Raw genomic sequence first — 17,575 nt, forward strand, 5'->3', positions numbered from 1 at the left:
GAGCCCCAGCCCCAGCCCCACCCCTAGTTCTATACTATTTACAAGGTCAAGCACACAGCAGAGATGGTCTTTCTGATTTTATTTTGGATTACTGTCAGAAAAAAAAGAATATGATTAGCTCAGTCTAACCACTGAATCTGCTTCCCCAGTGCCAAGTATCCATTCCTGATTCAAATCACACAGTGTAAGCATGTCTTCAGGCCACACTGCTGGGTTTACATGGGGAAGTTTTCAGAAGAGAGGGTATAGATTAGATAACCATAAAAAGAATGTACTCTAAGGGGGAAGCCAGAGGGGTTGAGGATATAACTCAGTTGTAGAGTGTTTGCCTTGCATGCACAAGATCCTGGGTTCAATCCCCAGCACCACCAAAAATCCTAAACCTAACCCAACAACTTAACAAGGCCCTAAGCAACTTAGCAAGACTCTGTCTCTAAACATAAAAAAGGGCTGAGATGTGGCTCAGTGGTTAAGTACCTCTGGGTTCAGTCCCCAGTACTTAAAAAAAAAAAAAAAGTACTCAGCCTCTCTGTTTTGTTTTTAGTTAGTTTGTTTAAGACATATATTACCCAGGTTAGTCCAGAACTCTTAGGCCCAAGCAGTCCTCCTGCCTAGGTCTCCCAAGTAGCTGGGAGTACGAGTTTGTGCTACCATGCCTGCTTGAATTTATTAACTCCAGTTGGTTGGGGTGTTTTTGTTTTGTTTTGTTTGGCAGATCTTGGGATTTTCAGTTTTTTAGAATCATATCTGTGAATAGAAATAGTTTTACTTTTTCTTTGCCAATTTAGAAGTCTTTCTTTTTCTTGACCAATTGCTATGACTAGAACTTCTAGTACAGTGTTATATAGCAGTAGCAAGAGGTGTCCTTCTTTTATTTCTAATCTTTTAAATTATTTTTTGTAGTTGTAGATAGACAGAAAGCCTTTATTTTATTTGTTTATTTTTATGTGGTGCTAAGGATCGAACCCAGTGCCTCACACATGCCAGGCAAGTGCGGGCTTTGCCAGTGAGCCACAGCCCCAGCCTTTATTCCTAATCTTAAGGGAAAACTTTCAGTCTTTCAATATTGAGTCTGGTGTTATTTGTTTATATTTCATAAATGCCATTTATCATGTTGTAGAAATTCTCTTCTTCTGTTCTGTGTTCTTTAAATATTTTTATCGTGAAAGGTATTGGATTTTGTCAAATTCTTTTTTTTTTTTACATCAACTAAGATGCTCATATTGGCTTTGTTTATTTTGAAGCTTTGTTTGGTGCATGTATGCTTATAATTGTTATATCTTGTTGTTGAATTGACCCTTGTGTCAATATTTACTCTCCTTTGTCCTTTGGAACAGTTTTTGACTTAGGTCTATTTTGTCTGGTATTGAAATACCCACCTCGCTCTCTGTTATTGTTTGCACAGAATCTTTTTCCATTCATTCACTTTCAACTTTTTTGTTGAAAAGTCTTTGCATCTGAAGGTGAGTGTTTTTCACAGTGTATATATTTCCACACTGTATTATTCATTCTGCCAAATCTCTGCCTGATTGGGGAGCTTAAACTGTTTCTGCTCAAAGTAATTAGTAGTAAGGAGTGACTTTTGCCATTTTGCTAATTTTTTCCACCTTTTTTTATGCGCTTTTTGTTTCTTATTTTTTTCATTTTACTATGTTCAGTTGTTGTTGTTTTGGATTCTCTTCTCTTTTCCTTCTGTGTATATTATATGCTTTTCTTTCGGTTAACATAAGGATTGCAGTTAACAGCTGAATGGCGAGATGAAAGAGAAACTTGGAGTTCAGGTTTGGTCATGTTACATTGTGATGCCTGTTAGACATTGAAATGGAAATATCAAGAAGGCAGTTGGATATACAACTCTGGAATTTAGGAGAGAAGTCCAGTCTAGAGAAATAAGTTTAAGCCATGAGCATATGAACTGTATCAAGGGAGTGATATAGAGAGGGAAAGGAAGTATCTGTAGGATTAAGCCCTGGGGTACTCCAAAAAGTCATGAAAAAATGGGGGAACTAATAGATGATTGAAAATGATTAGTGTGTATGTGTGTGTGTACATATTCATATATTACATATTTTTAATGAATTATTTTTTGGCAAAGGATAATTCCACATAGTTCTATTTTCCTTTCAGTTACATCTAAATGAAGAAAGTGGTTCTAAATTTGTTTTTAAAGATAGTTTAACATAAAATTAAAGGTAGATATAATTTGGAAATTCTTAAATATGAAATAAATAAATGTAATAGATGAATTAGTTACACATAATTCTTCCTCACATGATCCCACTTTAGTTCTATTGTTCTTATTTAGCCTATCTAGTTTATTTCCTTTGGTCATTAAGATCTGAGGTCTTTATTTAAATCTGCTTTACGATTACTGATGGAATACTTTTTGCCTCCCTGCTCACTGGCGCAGAATTCCATTATTGAATGGGAAGTAACATGAAAGCCATTATGCAGTCAGAACTGAATCAGGTGTTTCTTATAAGGAATTTTTCTCAGAGCAAATTCTAGAGAAAATACCCTGAAGGCAGAGGCTAATGGCCTCCCCAAAATCAACCAATTGATTAAAATGAAATTGACTTTTCCCAACTATTCGACTCTTCCTCACAGTGAAGTCTGAAGGTGCCATGGATTAGGGGAAAAGGAAAGGCTAAGAGGGTTTTGCTTTATTTGTTAGGCTGTCTTGTTCTATTAATAACTTCTAAAAGATTAACAGAAATATCTAAAAGACTTTAGTTTCTACTGTAGAAATAGAAACCATGTTATCCTCCCTCACCTAGATGATACTATAAAAGCCTTCTAACTGGTCTCCTTGTTACTGCCTTTGATCCCCCAAATTTAATCTCAACCTAGCAGTCAATCTGACACTGCTATACTTGATTTATATTTGTTTTGGGGGATTGAACCCAGGGTCACTTTACCTCTGAACTACATCTCCAGTCTTTTTACAGTGGCCTCTCAGACTGTTCTTAATCTGCCCCCATTGCCTCTCTACCTCTGATGTGTGTTCTCTCTGCTCTGATCACACTAGGTTCCTTCCCAGTTTTGGGAACTTGGCACCAGCTGACTCCTCTTCCTTGTATGTGTTCTTCCTTCAGGTATCTGTGTGGCTAATTCTCTTGCCTGTATCTGGTCTTGCCTCAAGTCTCAGCTGCTCAATGAAGTCTCCACAGACCATCTTCTTCTTCTTCTTCTTTTTTTTTAAGTTGGACACAATACCTTTTATTTATTTATTTATTTATTTATTTATTTTTTATGTGGTGCTGAGGATCGAACCCAGTGCCTTGCAGGTGCTAGGTGAGCACTCTACCACTGAGCCACATCCCCAGCCCCTCCACAGACCATCTTCTATATAATGTAACAGTAACCTGCCCCACTAACATTTCCAAACTCCTGATCCCATGTCTGTTTCTGTTTAAATTAAAGTAAGCTTGGTTATATTGTGGCAATGGCTTTACCCCCCCCCCCAAATCTCAGTGGTTTAACACAACAAAAGCTTCTCTCTGATTTGTGTTTACATATCCATTATGGGTTAGCCAACAGCTCTGTTCAATTATGACCTCAAGGACCCAAGCTGATGCATAACCTATCTTGTTATGCATCTCAACATATGGTTTTCTTTTCCTTTTTTTTTTTTTTTGGTAGGGGTACCAGGGATTGAACTCAGGGGCACTCTGCCACTGAGCCACATCCCCAGCCCTATATTGTATTTTATTTAGAGAGAGGATCTCACTGAATTGCTTAGCTCCTCAATTTTGCTGAGGCTGGCTTTGAACCTCCTGCCTCAGCCTTCACACATGGCTCAACATATGGTTTTCAAAATCACATCTCTGGGAAGAGAGGGTTCCAAGAATGATTGAAAGTGTCATAAGGCATACTCCACCCCACCCCCCCAGCTTATTGGCCAAAACTGGTCACATGCCCTTAATCTAACTGCCAAATGAACCTGAACGTAGAGCATGAAAAATATTCATGATTATTACTGATTCTTTAACACCTGTTCTCTTTTTTCCTCTATACCATTCATCATATTTTACATGTAATTTATATTATAATTTGCATATTTATGTGTTTGCTATTTGATGTTTTCCTCATCAGGAAGAGAAATTTGTTCTCTCACTGCCTACAATTTCTTGCATATAGAAAAGCCTTTGCTCATCTGTTCCTGCTGTTTGTAATCTTCTCCATCTTTTTAGCACTGTACTCACTCATTCCTTTCTCTGATGAAATCCTACCCATCTTTTAATCTTACTTAATCTAGGAGACTTTGTTGACATCTCTAAGATAAATTAATCACTTGTCCCCCAAGGGTACCTCTGAATTTTTAGTATACTCCTGTCAGTACTTACCTCATTGTATGGTTAAATGTCTGTTTGCCCAAGTAAACCAAGTTCCTCATGCATGGGGCACAGTGGGCAGTAGGGAATACATAGGGAGCCTGTAAAAGAAACTAAGGATCTGAGCAAGAGCAATATAAATAGGGATGTAGAAGAGATGACAGCAAGGAATATTTAGAAGGTAGTACTTGGTAAGGCTAGATTAGTCAAGCTTAGTTATTGGTTGAGTAGAAGGATAAGAAAAGAAGTAAGGATAATTCATGTTTCTTATATAGAATATTATAGAGCAAGTTTGTGTGAGTGATAGGATGATGAGTTTGTTTTGAGGTGGTGGGTTTAACTCCATAGGGACTTTCAGGTGGAGATACATACAGGAATTGGAATTTGGTCCTTAAACTCAGGGAAATGCATGCTCAGTACTAGTTAAAAAATAAGAAGGGCTGGGATTGTGGCTCAGTGGTAGAGCGCTCACTTGGCATGTGTGAGGCACTTGGTTTGATCCTCAGCACCACATAAAAATAAAATAAAGGTATTGTGTTCATCTACAACTAAAATAAATGTTTAAAATAAATAAGCACACCTGTAATCCCACCAACCCAGAAGGCTGAGGCACAAGGATTTCAAGTTCAAAGCCAGCCTCAGCAACTTATTGAGATCCTGTCTCAAAATAAAATATAAAAAGGGCTGGGGTCATAGCTCAGTGAATAAGTGCCCCTGGGTTCAACTCCCAGTACCTCCCCTGTCAAAACAAAACAAAACAAAACCCCTTATTTGCACTAATGTGTAAGGAATAAAAAGAGGAAGATATACTCTTGGGTCAGAAACAAAAAAGCGAACTAGAGAGTGTGAAGCCAGGGCTCTCAAGGGTATTTAGAGTTTCAAGAAAAAGTGGAGGGCCATGTAAAATGTAGTAGAGAAGTCAAATAGAACAAATGTTACTAAATATTTACTACTCTCAAAATCTTCTTTCAACTCCAGTTCTCCAACCTTCTTGGCTTCAGTTTGGCTTTCAAATTTTGAGAAATTTGAGGTATAAACTGCCCTGACTATGCTTTCTCCTCTTCCTTTACAAACTTAGCATCATACCCATCCATTATTTCCTCCTTCCCTCTAATCTCAGGACATTCGAAGTCAGTTCTTCCATTGGTGCCATTGATACCAAGAGTTGCCTTTACTTTCTGTTTATGCTTTTTTCTTTTGGGAGGTTTCTGCTCCCATTATCTCACTGCAATTTTTTTCAATATTAGCATTTGAAATTTTAGTGGAGGGCACAGAAGTGGAAAGCTAATTACTAAGTGTTAAATATTGAATATGAGGAGGGGAAATGTCCATGCAAATTAGAAATAGTGATCACTGATGGAAATTAGGGAGAAAATTCTTGGTCCTCCTCCCCAGGGAAGTGAGGATATTGACATGGACCAGATTCAGGGGCTGTTCCAGCAACTGTAATTTTGGAACCATATTAAAATATGTCTTCTGTCTGTCCTCCTCCTGTAGCATGCCAGTGATCAAATCTGTACTTCAGAAGCAAAAATGAGCCAGTTCCCAGAAAGAATAATGTAGAGACATGTAAATTCAGTCATTTGTTCATCGTTGGAAAAGTATTTCTTTAGTGTGTGACATGTGCTATGCCCTGAATTAGGTGCTGGGAGTGCAATGGGGAGTAAAAATAGTTCTCGATAACCCTGGAGTTAGTACAGTGATTTGGTTTTTATTTCTTGTTTGTATCTAACTTAATCTAACCAGTTTCACTTCTTTCCCTTATAGTATCCTCCTATATATGGACTGATTCTTATTCCCTGCTGGTGTTCTCTAGTTTGCCTAAGTAGAATTTACATGGGAATGCACTCCATTCTGGTAAGGAAAACATTGTTTTTGATGCTTTATTTTTTCTGACATTGATGAAAATTTTTATAATTTTAATCATTTGCAAGTTTGTATGAAACCTAAGTGAGAAAATAGTTATTTTAAGTCTTATAACTGTTTTACAGAGCACCAGTATGATGACTTGTGAATTATGAATGTAGTAATCATGTTTCATAGAAACGGTGTCTTAGTTTTATATTCCTGTAGAATCTCTTTAGTGCCTCTCCTGTCACTGAACTGAAACCAGGTACTCTGTCCAGAAACCAGGGAGAGTACTAAGTATTAGTAAAGACTTAGTGACTGGTGGCTACGTCTTTACATATGAAACTCTAAATTTCTTCATTTTCCTATCAGTATTTTTAAGACTCAAATCAGATATTTTATTTTGAGACTATTTACATTTCAAAAACAGCAACATGGGGAGGGGGCTGCTCTGTTTACAGCCACACCTACTCACTTCCTATCCCTCTATCCTATTGACATCCCCTTAGTCCTGACCTGCATTATATATTGACCAGACTATCTCAGCAATTTCTTAATTAGTAGCCCTGCTTCCAGTTTGACTGCTCCATCTAGTATTCAGTCTCCTGATTAGTAAATTTTCCCACAGATGTGATGCCATGCAGAATTACATTTACTTAAATGCAGAGTGTTTCTTACCTCTATGATTTTAGGAATACCTTTGCTTGGAATGCCCTTTTCACTGTCTTGGCCTGGCTAGCTGTCCCATTCATTCTTCATTACTCATTGCAGATGTTCTTAAGCCTCATTACCTTCCCCATCTTCCCTTTCTTAAGACTGATTAGGTGACCCTTCTTCCATTTACCCTTAATTGGGATGGCTTTTTTTTTCTTGTCTGTCATCTGTAGTGAACTGTAAGCTCCTTGAGAACAGAACTGTATATTTTCCCTCAGCATCTTTATCCTCAGCATCTCATGTGGAATCTTTTTTTTCTCACATGGTGTCTCTGAAGGCACCCTAGGAATGTAGATAAAGCATAGAAGAAAAGACATAATATGACAAAATATGAACTATTTCATGGAATTCTAAGTTTTAAAGTGGGTTGTATCATTTTTTTCTTGTCCTTTTTATTGTCTTGTAAAATTGAACATATTTTATGATTCAGATAATCTATTCCTAAGCATATACTCTAGAGAAACAGTTGCAGATCTGTGCCAGGGAGCATCACAAAAAAGAGCATAGGAGTAATGTTTATAATACTCCTGGTTGGTTTAAGAATAGATGCCAACTAAGGAAGCATTCAAGTTCAACCGGGACCAGTTAATTAATCCAAAATCTGAAAACAATCTGAATGACCAGCAGTAGGAAAATGGATGAATTGTGTAATCACAAAGCAAAATATTATAGAGTTGTGAATGTGGTTGATCTACAATTATATATAATGAATGAATCTAAAAACCTTAATGTTAAGTGTAAAAAACAAGTCAAAAGGGACCACAAGGGCCAGGCATGGTAGTGCCTGCCTATAATCCCAGCAGTTTGGGAGGTTGAGACAAGAGGATCAGAATTCAAAGCCAGCCTTAGCAACTTAGTGAAGCCTTAAGCAACTCAGATAGACTCTGTCTCTAAATAAAATATAAAAAGTGGCTGGAGATGTGGCTCAGTGGTTAAGTGCCCCTGGGCTCAATCTCTGGTACCAAAAAAAGGGCCCCGCGGGCTACATGCTACATGGTAATATTTTTACAAAGCTCAGGAAGAAGCAAAACTAGATAATATTTTGCTTCAAGATATGTGGTAAAACAATTAATTCAGGGCTGGGGTTGTGGCTCAGCGGTAGAGCGCTCGCCTAGCATGCATGAGGCACTAGGTTCGATCCTCAGCACCACATAAATTAAAGATATTGTGTCCACCTAAAACTAAAACATAAATAATTAAAAAAAACACAATTAATTCAGCCAAAATCCAGACTTGGAAATTGCCTCTGGGAAGGATACAGTGATAGAATTAGGAGGCAGTGCACCAATAGATCTGACAGTACTGGTAATATTATAGTTCTTTTGTTGGGCAAGTAATTTCATAGATAGTAATTTTGTAATTTCATATACACTTTATGTATCTTTCTTTCTTTCTTTTTTTTTTTTTTTTTTTTTTTGCAGTGCTAGGGATTGAATCCGGGGTGTTCTACCACTGAGCTCTATTTCCAGTCCTTTTTATTTTTTATTTTGAGACAGGGTCTTGTTAAGTTGCTCAGGCTGGTTTCAAATTTACAATTCTCCTGCATGAGTCTCCTAAATCACTGGGATTATAGGTGTTTACTTCTGTACCTGGCTTATACCCTACATTAATTTTTTTCCCAGTAAGAATTTTAAGACAAAACATTTGAACAGATAGTCTGTTGCTCAACTATATTGAATGCTGTTGAGAAGTGACCATTGTAGCTGGGTGCAGTGGTGCATGCCAGTAATCCCAGTGACTTGGAAGGCTGAAGCAAGAGGATTGCAAAGTTTGAGGCCAGCCTGGGCAATTTATCAAGGCTCTGTCTCAAAATAAAACATAAAAAGAGCTGGCAATGTAACTCTGGTAGAGGACTCCTGGAGTCTGTCCTAGTTGAGGAGTGACCATTGTTTTTAGTGTCATGAAGATTGCTAGTATCCATGAAAAGTGGTGGTTTCATTGAAGGAGTGAGTCTAGAAAAATATAGGAAGTGAGGACATGGACATAGGGACTGTTAATTCTTTTGACAAGATTTTCAGTGATACAGAGTAGATGTGAGGATGTGGTTTCAAGGTAAAAATTATGGAACATGTTTGCATGTTTTCAAGAATAATTCAGGGGCTGGGGATGTGGCTCAAGTGGTAGCGTGCTCGCCTGGCATGTGTGCGGCCCGGGTTCGATCCTCAGCACCACATACAAAACAAAGATGTTGTGTCCAATAAAAAATAAATATTAAAAAAAAGAAGATGAAAACACAAAATAATATGTTTAAAAAAATAATCCAGAAAAGTTACTTTAAATACTAGCTTTATTTTTTGCAGTAAATTATCTTCTATTAATTCTTTTATTTCTTTCCCATATTCAACTTATGAATATGGGAAAGAAATTAAATTAAAATTAAATCTAATTTTAAAATATTTTACTAAATCTATTGACATACCTTCTCTTCATGTAGATATGAATTTTATTTTTATTTTTTGTAGTACTAGGGATTGAACCCAAGGTCTCTTGCATGCCAGGCAAGCATTCTATCTCTGGGACACATCTCCAGCCTTGGCTCCCTGTGACTTTTGAAATAAAGTCTAAACTCTTTCCCTAACTACAAGAGTTCTACATGATTGGACTTCTACGTATCTCTTTGATTTTGTATCATATTCCTCTCCCTTTGATATTTGAGGCATGCTGGATTTCTGTCAGTTCCCTTGAACTCACCACTTTTCTGCCTCAAGGCCATTGCTTTTGCACTTGGTATTCCCTCTGCCTGGAGAATCTTTTCCTCTAGCACTGTAAAGAAAGGTAGGGCTAATTCTGTCTAAAATCTAGTCTTTGCTTAGGTGTGACTTCCTCAGACAGGCTTCCTCCCACTCTCATAGAGCCCTTCCCATCCTGTTTTACTTTCTACACAACGTTTGTAACTATCTGTCACTATAATATTTATCTGTTTTCTTACTTAAACACAGTTATCCTCAGTCTTTTCCACTAAAATGTAAGCTGTATGACAGCAAGTGACTATTTCTTTGAATAATAAATATACTTTCTTTTCAGAAACAAAACTGTACAATATAAGCACAGTTTATTGTTCAGAATCTGAATGTAAATTTGTGTATATGTTCTTAATTTATAAAAGGGTAAAACTATGAAAATAATCTTTTATTATTACCAGTAGATTTTTTTATCATTACAACCATTTTTAGTTTGTAAAGTTTACTTTGAGAATTATAAAATTTGTATCTATTCAACTTTTAAAATGTGAAATATATACTATTTTTTAAATGCCAAAAATAGTATTATATTAAACAACTATACTAAACAACTTTTATCTTTTCCCAGGACATTATTGCTGGATTCCTATATACCATTTTAATCTTAGCTGTCTTCTATCCATTTGTGGACCTGATTGACAACTTCAACCAAACTCACAAATATGCTCCACTAATCATCATCGGTCTTCATTTAGCTTTAGGGATCTTTTCTTTCACTCTTGATACCTGGAGCACATCCCGTGGAGACACAGCTGAGATTCTAGGAAGTGGTGCTGGAATTGCATGTGGATCCCATGTTGCTTATAGCGTGGGTCTACTATTAGATCCTTCTTTAGAGATACTACCTTTCACTAGGCCTCCCATTACTGTGACTCTGTTTGGAAAAGCCATATTGCGGATCCTCATAGGAATGATATTTGTACTAATAGTCAGAGATATAATGAAAAAGATCACCATTCCTTTAGCCTGTAAAATCTTCAACATACCATGTGATGATATTCGAAAAGCAAGACAGCACATGGAAGTTGAACTTCCTTATCGATATATTACCTATGGAATGGTTGGTTTCTCTATCACATTTTTGGTTCCCTACATATTTTTCTTTATTGGTATCTCTTGATGGGGAAATACTGTTTGTGATAAGAAAGGAAGTTATCAGTTACTGATACCTAAAAATATACTCTAAGTAAAAGATCAGAGTTAGGCTTTTGCAAGAATTTAACTTAAATAATTATTTAAGTAAATTCTTAAGAGTCAGTGCTTTTTATCATTGCACATCCAGATATTGTTTTAGGTGAGCTGAACTATTTCTATACTGAGAAAATGATTAAGTATCTATTTAGAATGTTCATGTAATGTTTGGAGAGTTTTGTGCTATTATGGATTCAAGTTATATATAATATATATTAAGGTACATAATATACAATTATATATCTAATATATGTTATATATAAAATAATATACCTAAGGTTTTTTTTTAAACTGTGGGGTATATTATTAAATCAATAATAATATGCAAACAGTTGTGCCTGTGTATTTGGAATTAATACAGGTATGTTATTAACAAATATATTTAACATTTATTTACTATGGGAGCCATTTCCTAATTGAATTGCATAATTAATAGACCAGAATTCATATGCTACCACATATTAATTTACTGCCTCTTTTTACACTGCCATCACCTTTCATGTTACCCATGATGTTGAACATGGGAGACATTTTTAATGGACCAAATTTTCAGAAAAATTAGTTTTTAGATTCTTTTTTTTTTTTAAGTTCTGTACACTGTGTTGAATGTACTTTTTTTTGCAACTGTTTTGTACATCAGTTTAATAATTCAGGTACTGAATTTTATTGCTTGCTAATTGTGCCTTTCTGTTGCTGAATTAAGAAATGCCATGTATACTGTGATATAAAAGACTAATTCTATCTTAATTACATATAATCAGGCAAATATTTTAAAAATATATGTCAAACTAACAGGGATTGAACTAAACCACCCTTAATCCTTTAGACCTTTATTTAGAAAGAAATGTGGAATGGGCTAAAATTTCTCACTAATTTATTGGAAAGCTAAAAGGATAAATATTTCCATTTTTGTAGGTATTTTTCTGTGTATTGTAAGTTATAGGAACAAGATGTATTTTTTTGCACATTGTCTTGATTGTTTATACTGCAGGTAGATATTTCCAATGAATGGAAATTTAGTTGAAATTTTAGGTGGGACGGTGCAAATGCTTAATATGTAAAAACATTTTTCTAAATTTGGAAAGGATTGGATTGCCCACTGTTAACTTTTAATACTCACTTATTAGCTACTTAAGATAAATTATAAAATCTAAAAATAATAAGTATCAATCATTTAGATCCTATTATTTTTCCAACTTTTTATTGTTTTCACAGTGGAAAATTTGGGTATAGTATGTAATTATTTTTTTTTTGTCTGTGCCTTTATATTTTCAAGTGTGATTGTAATTAGATTAACATAATTTTATTTGTAGTAAGATATTCATAAAGAAGATAATTAACTTTCCATATAAATGAACATCAGGTATGGGATTACTGATTTTAGTGCAATATCTATGATTATCCTGAAATATCAATTCAGATGTATCTATTTTGCATAGCATAACTATTTGAGCTCATATTTTTATAATTCTGATTGAGAATTTAGGGACATGGTAATTTTTACCGAAACTGAATCTGATAATTTTAAATAAAGCAACTAAATTTGGACTCTTTACCTATTAAGAAGAAACCAAGGCACTTTGGAACCTATCGGTACGTTGGAAAATGTGAAAAGAGCTTTTCTTTCAAAAACGTGTGGTTATTGAATGAATTTTGGGGTCTATGCTATACTATTAATTTTTATGTCTAGCTCAAAAGTATTTGAAAATATTCCATTTCTTTGTGTTTTATTATTTTTCTGTCCTATGACAGTTCTATGCTAAATGTATTTTAAAATAAAAGTCAAATTCAAGATTAAAGGATGTTTGTTTTGTTGGCATTCTGTGCATCTGTCTCTATTATCTGGTAGAGAATTCTGAAGTATTCCCTTTCCCTCTTCCTCCCTCTCCTTGATCTCATTATTTTAATTAGTACATTATAATCTTATATATATAATAGGTATTAATTGTGGTATATTTATACATGGAGATAGCATGATTTGGGAAATTTTGTTTCCTAGTACTTCTCAATGCCATCCCCTCTTCCTTTCCTTCTAATCCCTTCCTTTAATCTCTTGGTCTCCCTTCTGTTTTTGTAAGATCCTCGTTTTTATTCTTTCTGTTTTTTCTCTTAGCTTCTACATATGAGAGAACACATTTGACCTTTAACTTTCTGGCTCTGGCTTATTTCACTTAGTATGATGCTCTCTAGTTCCATCCATTTACCAGCAAATGACAAAATTTCATTCTTCTTTATGACTGAGTAAAAACTCCATTGCATGTGTACTACAATTTATTATTTCATCTGTTGATGGGCACCGAGGCTGGTTCCATAACTTGGCTATTGTGAACTGTGCTGCTATAAATATTGCTGTGCTGGTATCACTGTAGTCTGCTGATTTTAGTTCTTTTGAATAAATACTCAGGAGTGGGATAGCTGGGTTATATGGTGGATTCATTCCTAGTCTTTTGAGGTCTCCATGTGGTTGTACTAATTTGCAATCCCACCAGTATGCGTAACCTTTTCCCCACATCCTTTCCAGCAATTATTGTTATTTGAGGAAAATTTTTAAGTGAATAAAAACATATGGACATTTTATTTTGTAACTATAAAGTGCCATGACATGTGAAAATTCAAAAATTCAAAAGATCTACAAGAGTGGCATAATTATTTTTATTTTTTAGCTTTCTCTGTAACATCTATTAAACATATCTTTCAAAAACAACAAAAAATTAATTCAATGAAATGATTAGAATTTTAAAGGCAATTTTTTTCTCATCTTTCCCATAAGCCCTTTAAAGGATCATCTTCACAAAACATTCAATAAAGATGAGTAAAGACTTAATTTTTATTTTTAATATGTAATCTTACAATTTTATACTGCAAAGATTTTTTTCATTGCTAAAGCAATTTCATTTTTGTTAACAGTATTTATTCTAATTTAAAAAGCAAAATGTTTAATTTGGTATCTGTAAAGACCCCTTTTCTATGTGTAACTCATAGTTGAAGTATATTTTCTGAAGGGAGAATTTTATTGTCTGGTAAGATTTTTTAACATAGGAGATGTAACTGCTGGATATTTCTTCAAATCTTGGCCATGTTCTTTCCATTAGTTTTGAAGTCCATGAGTTGAAAAGAAAAAAACTTTTAAAGCTTGAATTTTAGTTGCAGTTACATAAGTTATGAATATAGTAAAAAATAAGGTGTAACATGCTACTTGTAAAAGACATTTCAGAAAGCTCTGCATTGTTAAGCATATCTTTATAAGGAAACATGCCTTCCTTGTGAGACGTGCAGAAGGAAAAATTCTAAGAAAAGTAAGAGACTTTCTTAAAAAAATGAAAATGATGAAGGAAGTAAAAAATTTTTTTAACCTCAGCTAGTTGGCTTTTCACAACCTGTCCTTCCCCTGCCTCCTTTCTTCCCCCAAAAAGGAATTCTCCATCTGATAACAACCTAAGGGAGAATAGAATATGCTTTGATAACTGCCATACTGACTGTTCACTCTGGGCGATTATGAAAGCTCTCTTGCCTGTAAATAGGCTATCCAGATTCTTGCCTTGCTCCAGAGAGCCTTTGCAGACTATTTCTTTTTTTTCCTTTCATTATTTTTAGTCTTGGTATATTTTCCATGGATATTTAGAAAGCCCCACTCCCTGGTACAGCAAGCAACAGGATATGACAGAATGTCTTAATATTTGTCAATTAATAGTCCTCCCGACCATTTTTTAAAAACTAGATATTTTTTAATATTTATTTTTTAGTTGTAGTTGGACACAATACCTTTATTTTATTTATTTTTTTTTACGTGGTGCTGAGGATCGGACCCAGGGCCTGGAACGTACTAGGCAAGCGCTCTACCACTGAGCTATAAGCCCAGCCCTAAAAAACTAAATTAGTTTTTTTTTTTTTTTTTCATACCTCAGTACTGAGATTGAATCCACTGGGCTTTTAACTACTGAGCTACATTCCCAGTCTTTTTTTTTTTTTTTTTTTTTTTTTTTTAATTTTGCAATGGTCTTGCTAAGTTGCTAAGAGTCTCACTAAGTTGCCAAGGCTGGCTTGAACTTGTGAATCTCCTGCCTCAGCCTCCTTACTTGCTGGGATTACAAACCTGCACTACCATGACTGGCAAACCAAATTAATTTTAAAACTTTCCTTGGTTGTGCCAGGTGTGGTGGCACACTTCATTCCTAGGCAGGCTTAACTGTGTTCATTTTGGGGGAGAAAATTTCTTTAACATTTATCAGATTTTGGAGATGAATGATTGACTTTTTATTTTAGGTATTTTAAAAGTTTGAGTTGGCAAGTAAATGCTTCCAATTTATCCAGTAAGACTTTTGTCACTTTTCATGCAAATGCTTAAAGGTTAATAGTTTAGATTCTTGAAAAGTTTTGTATGTAATTACTACAATAATCCATTGTATAGAATGGAATTTGAATCCAGATTAGTTTTGAGACTTCTTTTAGAATTAAAATTAACTCTGAAAGAAAATATTCTCCAAATATAAGGATATATTTTTTCAGACCTAATAATAAGCTCTGTGTGTTCTCAAGAGTATTGTTTTGTATAGTTGATGTTTAATGTTTCATATAACCAGTTATTTAATTTAAAATTTTAAGTGATACTGTTTCATTAAAAGGTAGATAACAATATATTCAGAACTAAAACATCCATTTTTCTGATAGAAGCAGAGTTAAAAGGCTCCCTGGTATGCAAACGTGTTCACTGCCCAAATAGGACTTGATTGGGGTCAGTGGCAATAAAATACATTCTATTTCCCCACCTATTTTAGGGGCTTTCCAAGGTAAAATCTACCAAACTTTTTTTTCCCCCTGTACTGGGGATTGAATTAAGAGCGTTGTACAACCTAGGCAAGTGTACTACCTCTGAGCCACATCCCAGTTCTTTAAAAAATGTTCCTTTTTTGAGACAGAATCTCACTAAATTGCCCAGGCTGATACCTTAGACATGCAATCCTCCTGCCTCAGCCTCCTGATTAACTTGAATTACAAGTGTGTACCATTAGGCCTGGCCACCAAACTCATTTTAATGAACAGTGTTGTTTGCTTGTTTCTGATTGAAATGTTGCAACAGTCTTAAAATAATAAAAGTTAAGAAACTGGAAGGGGGATGGGGTTGCAGCTCAGTGGTAGAACACGTGCCTAGCACGTATGAGCCACTGGGTTCGATACTTAGCACCACATAAAATAAAGGTATTGTGTCCATCTACAGCAAAATAATATTTTTTTAAAAGGGACTGGGATTTTCCCCAAATACAGATTGCTACAACTTGAATGTAATGTATGAAATATGATATGTCAAGAGTTTGTAATGTTTTGAACAACCAATAAAAAAAAAAAGACTATTCACCTAAAAAAAAAAAAAAAAAGGGACTGGGATTGTAGCTCAGTAGTAGAGCACTTGCCTAGCATGTGTGAGGCTCCTGGTTTGATCTTCAGCATCACATAAAAGTAAATAAAGGTATCTTGTTCATCTATAACTAAAAATATTAAAAAAAAACTGGAGAAACAAACAAACAAACAACAAAAAAAGAAATGACAGAGTCCAAGGTGGCGGGCCAGAGGGAGGCAGCATTCTGCATCGCTCTGTGACCTGGGATTCAAGTTGTGAGAATACAGCTTCTCTTGCACCGATATTCCTGCCCACCCCTCACCTAGGATCCATGGTGCTAGAAGGGAAGACACACAAGCAATATGAAAAGATAAGGGAAGAAAGTGCCCCAAACAAAGCAAGACACCACATTATTAGAATCCATAGCCAGCACAGCAGAAGATATGACAGAGAAAGAGTTCAGGATGTACATAATTAAAATGTTCTGTGAATTAAAAGATGATATAAGAGAGCAAATAGAGGCAGCAAAAGATCATTTTGACAAAGAGCCACATAAACAAATACAGGAAGCAAAAGATTACTTCAAAAGGGAAATAGAGGTTTTAAGAAAAGAACAACAGAAATCCTTGAAATTAAAGAAACAATAAATCAAATCAAAAGTTTAATTGAAAGTATCACCAACAGATTAGACCACTTGGAAGACAGGACCTCAGACAATGAAGACAAAATATATAATCTTGAAAAGAATGTAGAACACACAGTGAAAATGGGAAGAAACCATGAGCAGAGCATACAAGAAATGTGGTATAGCATAAAAAGACCAAATTAAGAGTTATTGGAAAAGAAGATAGAAATAAAATATGTGACTAATTTATATTAAAAAAGAGTTATTGGGATAGAGAAAGGAAAAGAACTCCAAACCAAAGGAATGCTCAATCTGTTCAATGAAATAATATCAGAAAATTTTTCAAACATGAAGAATGAATTGGAAAACTATTCAAGAGGCTTTCAGGATACTAAAGGTACAAAATCACAACAGATCCACATCAAGGCACATTATAATGAAAATGCCTAACATACAGAATAAAGAGAGAATATTCAAAGCCACAAGAGAAAGAAAGCAGATTACATAGAGGGGGAAAACAAAACAATTAGCATATGTGCAGATTTTTCAACCCAAACCCTGAAAGCTAGAAGATCCTGGAACAACATATATCAAGCTCTGAAAGAAAATGGATGCCAACCAAGAATCTTTTTTTTTTTTTTGGAGAGAGAATTTTTTTAATATTTATTTTTTAGTTTTTTTCGGCAGACACAACATCTTTGTATGTGGTGCTGAGATCGAACCTGGGCCGCACACATGCCAGGCGAGCGCGCTACTGCTTGAGCCACATCCCCAGCCCCAAGAATCT

General features: G+C 35.1%; 1 protein-coding gene across 1 annotated transcript in view; it reads left to right on the forward strand.

Moving 5' to 3' along the window:
* Positions 1 to 12,603, forward strand: part of Sgpp1 (sphingosine-1-phosphate phosphatase 1) — a 33,815-nt gene extending 21,212 nt beyond the window's left edge. The window contains exons 2-3 of the mRNA XM_026385141.2: positions 6,102 to 6,191; positions 10,206 to 12,603. Coding sequence (XP_026240926.2) covers positions 6,102 to 6,191; positions 10,206 to 10,757 — 642 coding nt within the window. The 3' untranslated portion in view covers positions 10,758 to 12,603. The remainder of the gene's footprint in view (positions 1 to 6,101; positions 6,192 to 10,205) is intronic.
* The last annotated feature ends 4,972 nt before the right edge of the window (positions 12,604 to 17,575 follow it).

Source organism: Urocitellus parryii, chromosome 6, assembly GCF_045843805.1.
Source record: "Urocitellus parryii isolate mUroPar1 chromosome 6, mUroPar1.hap1, whole genome shotgun sequence".
Lineage (NCBI taxonomy): Eukaryota > Metazoa > Chordata > Mammalia > Rodentia > Sciuridae > Urocitellus > Urocitellus parryii.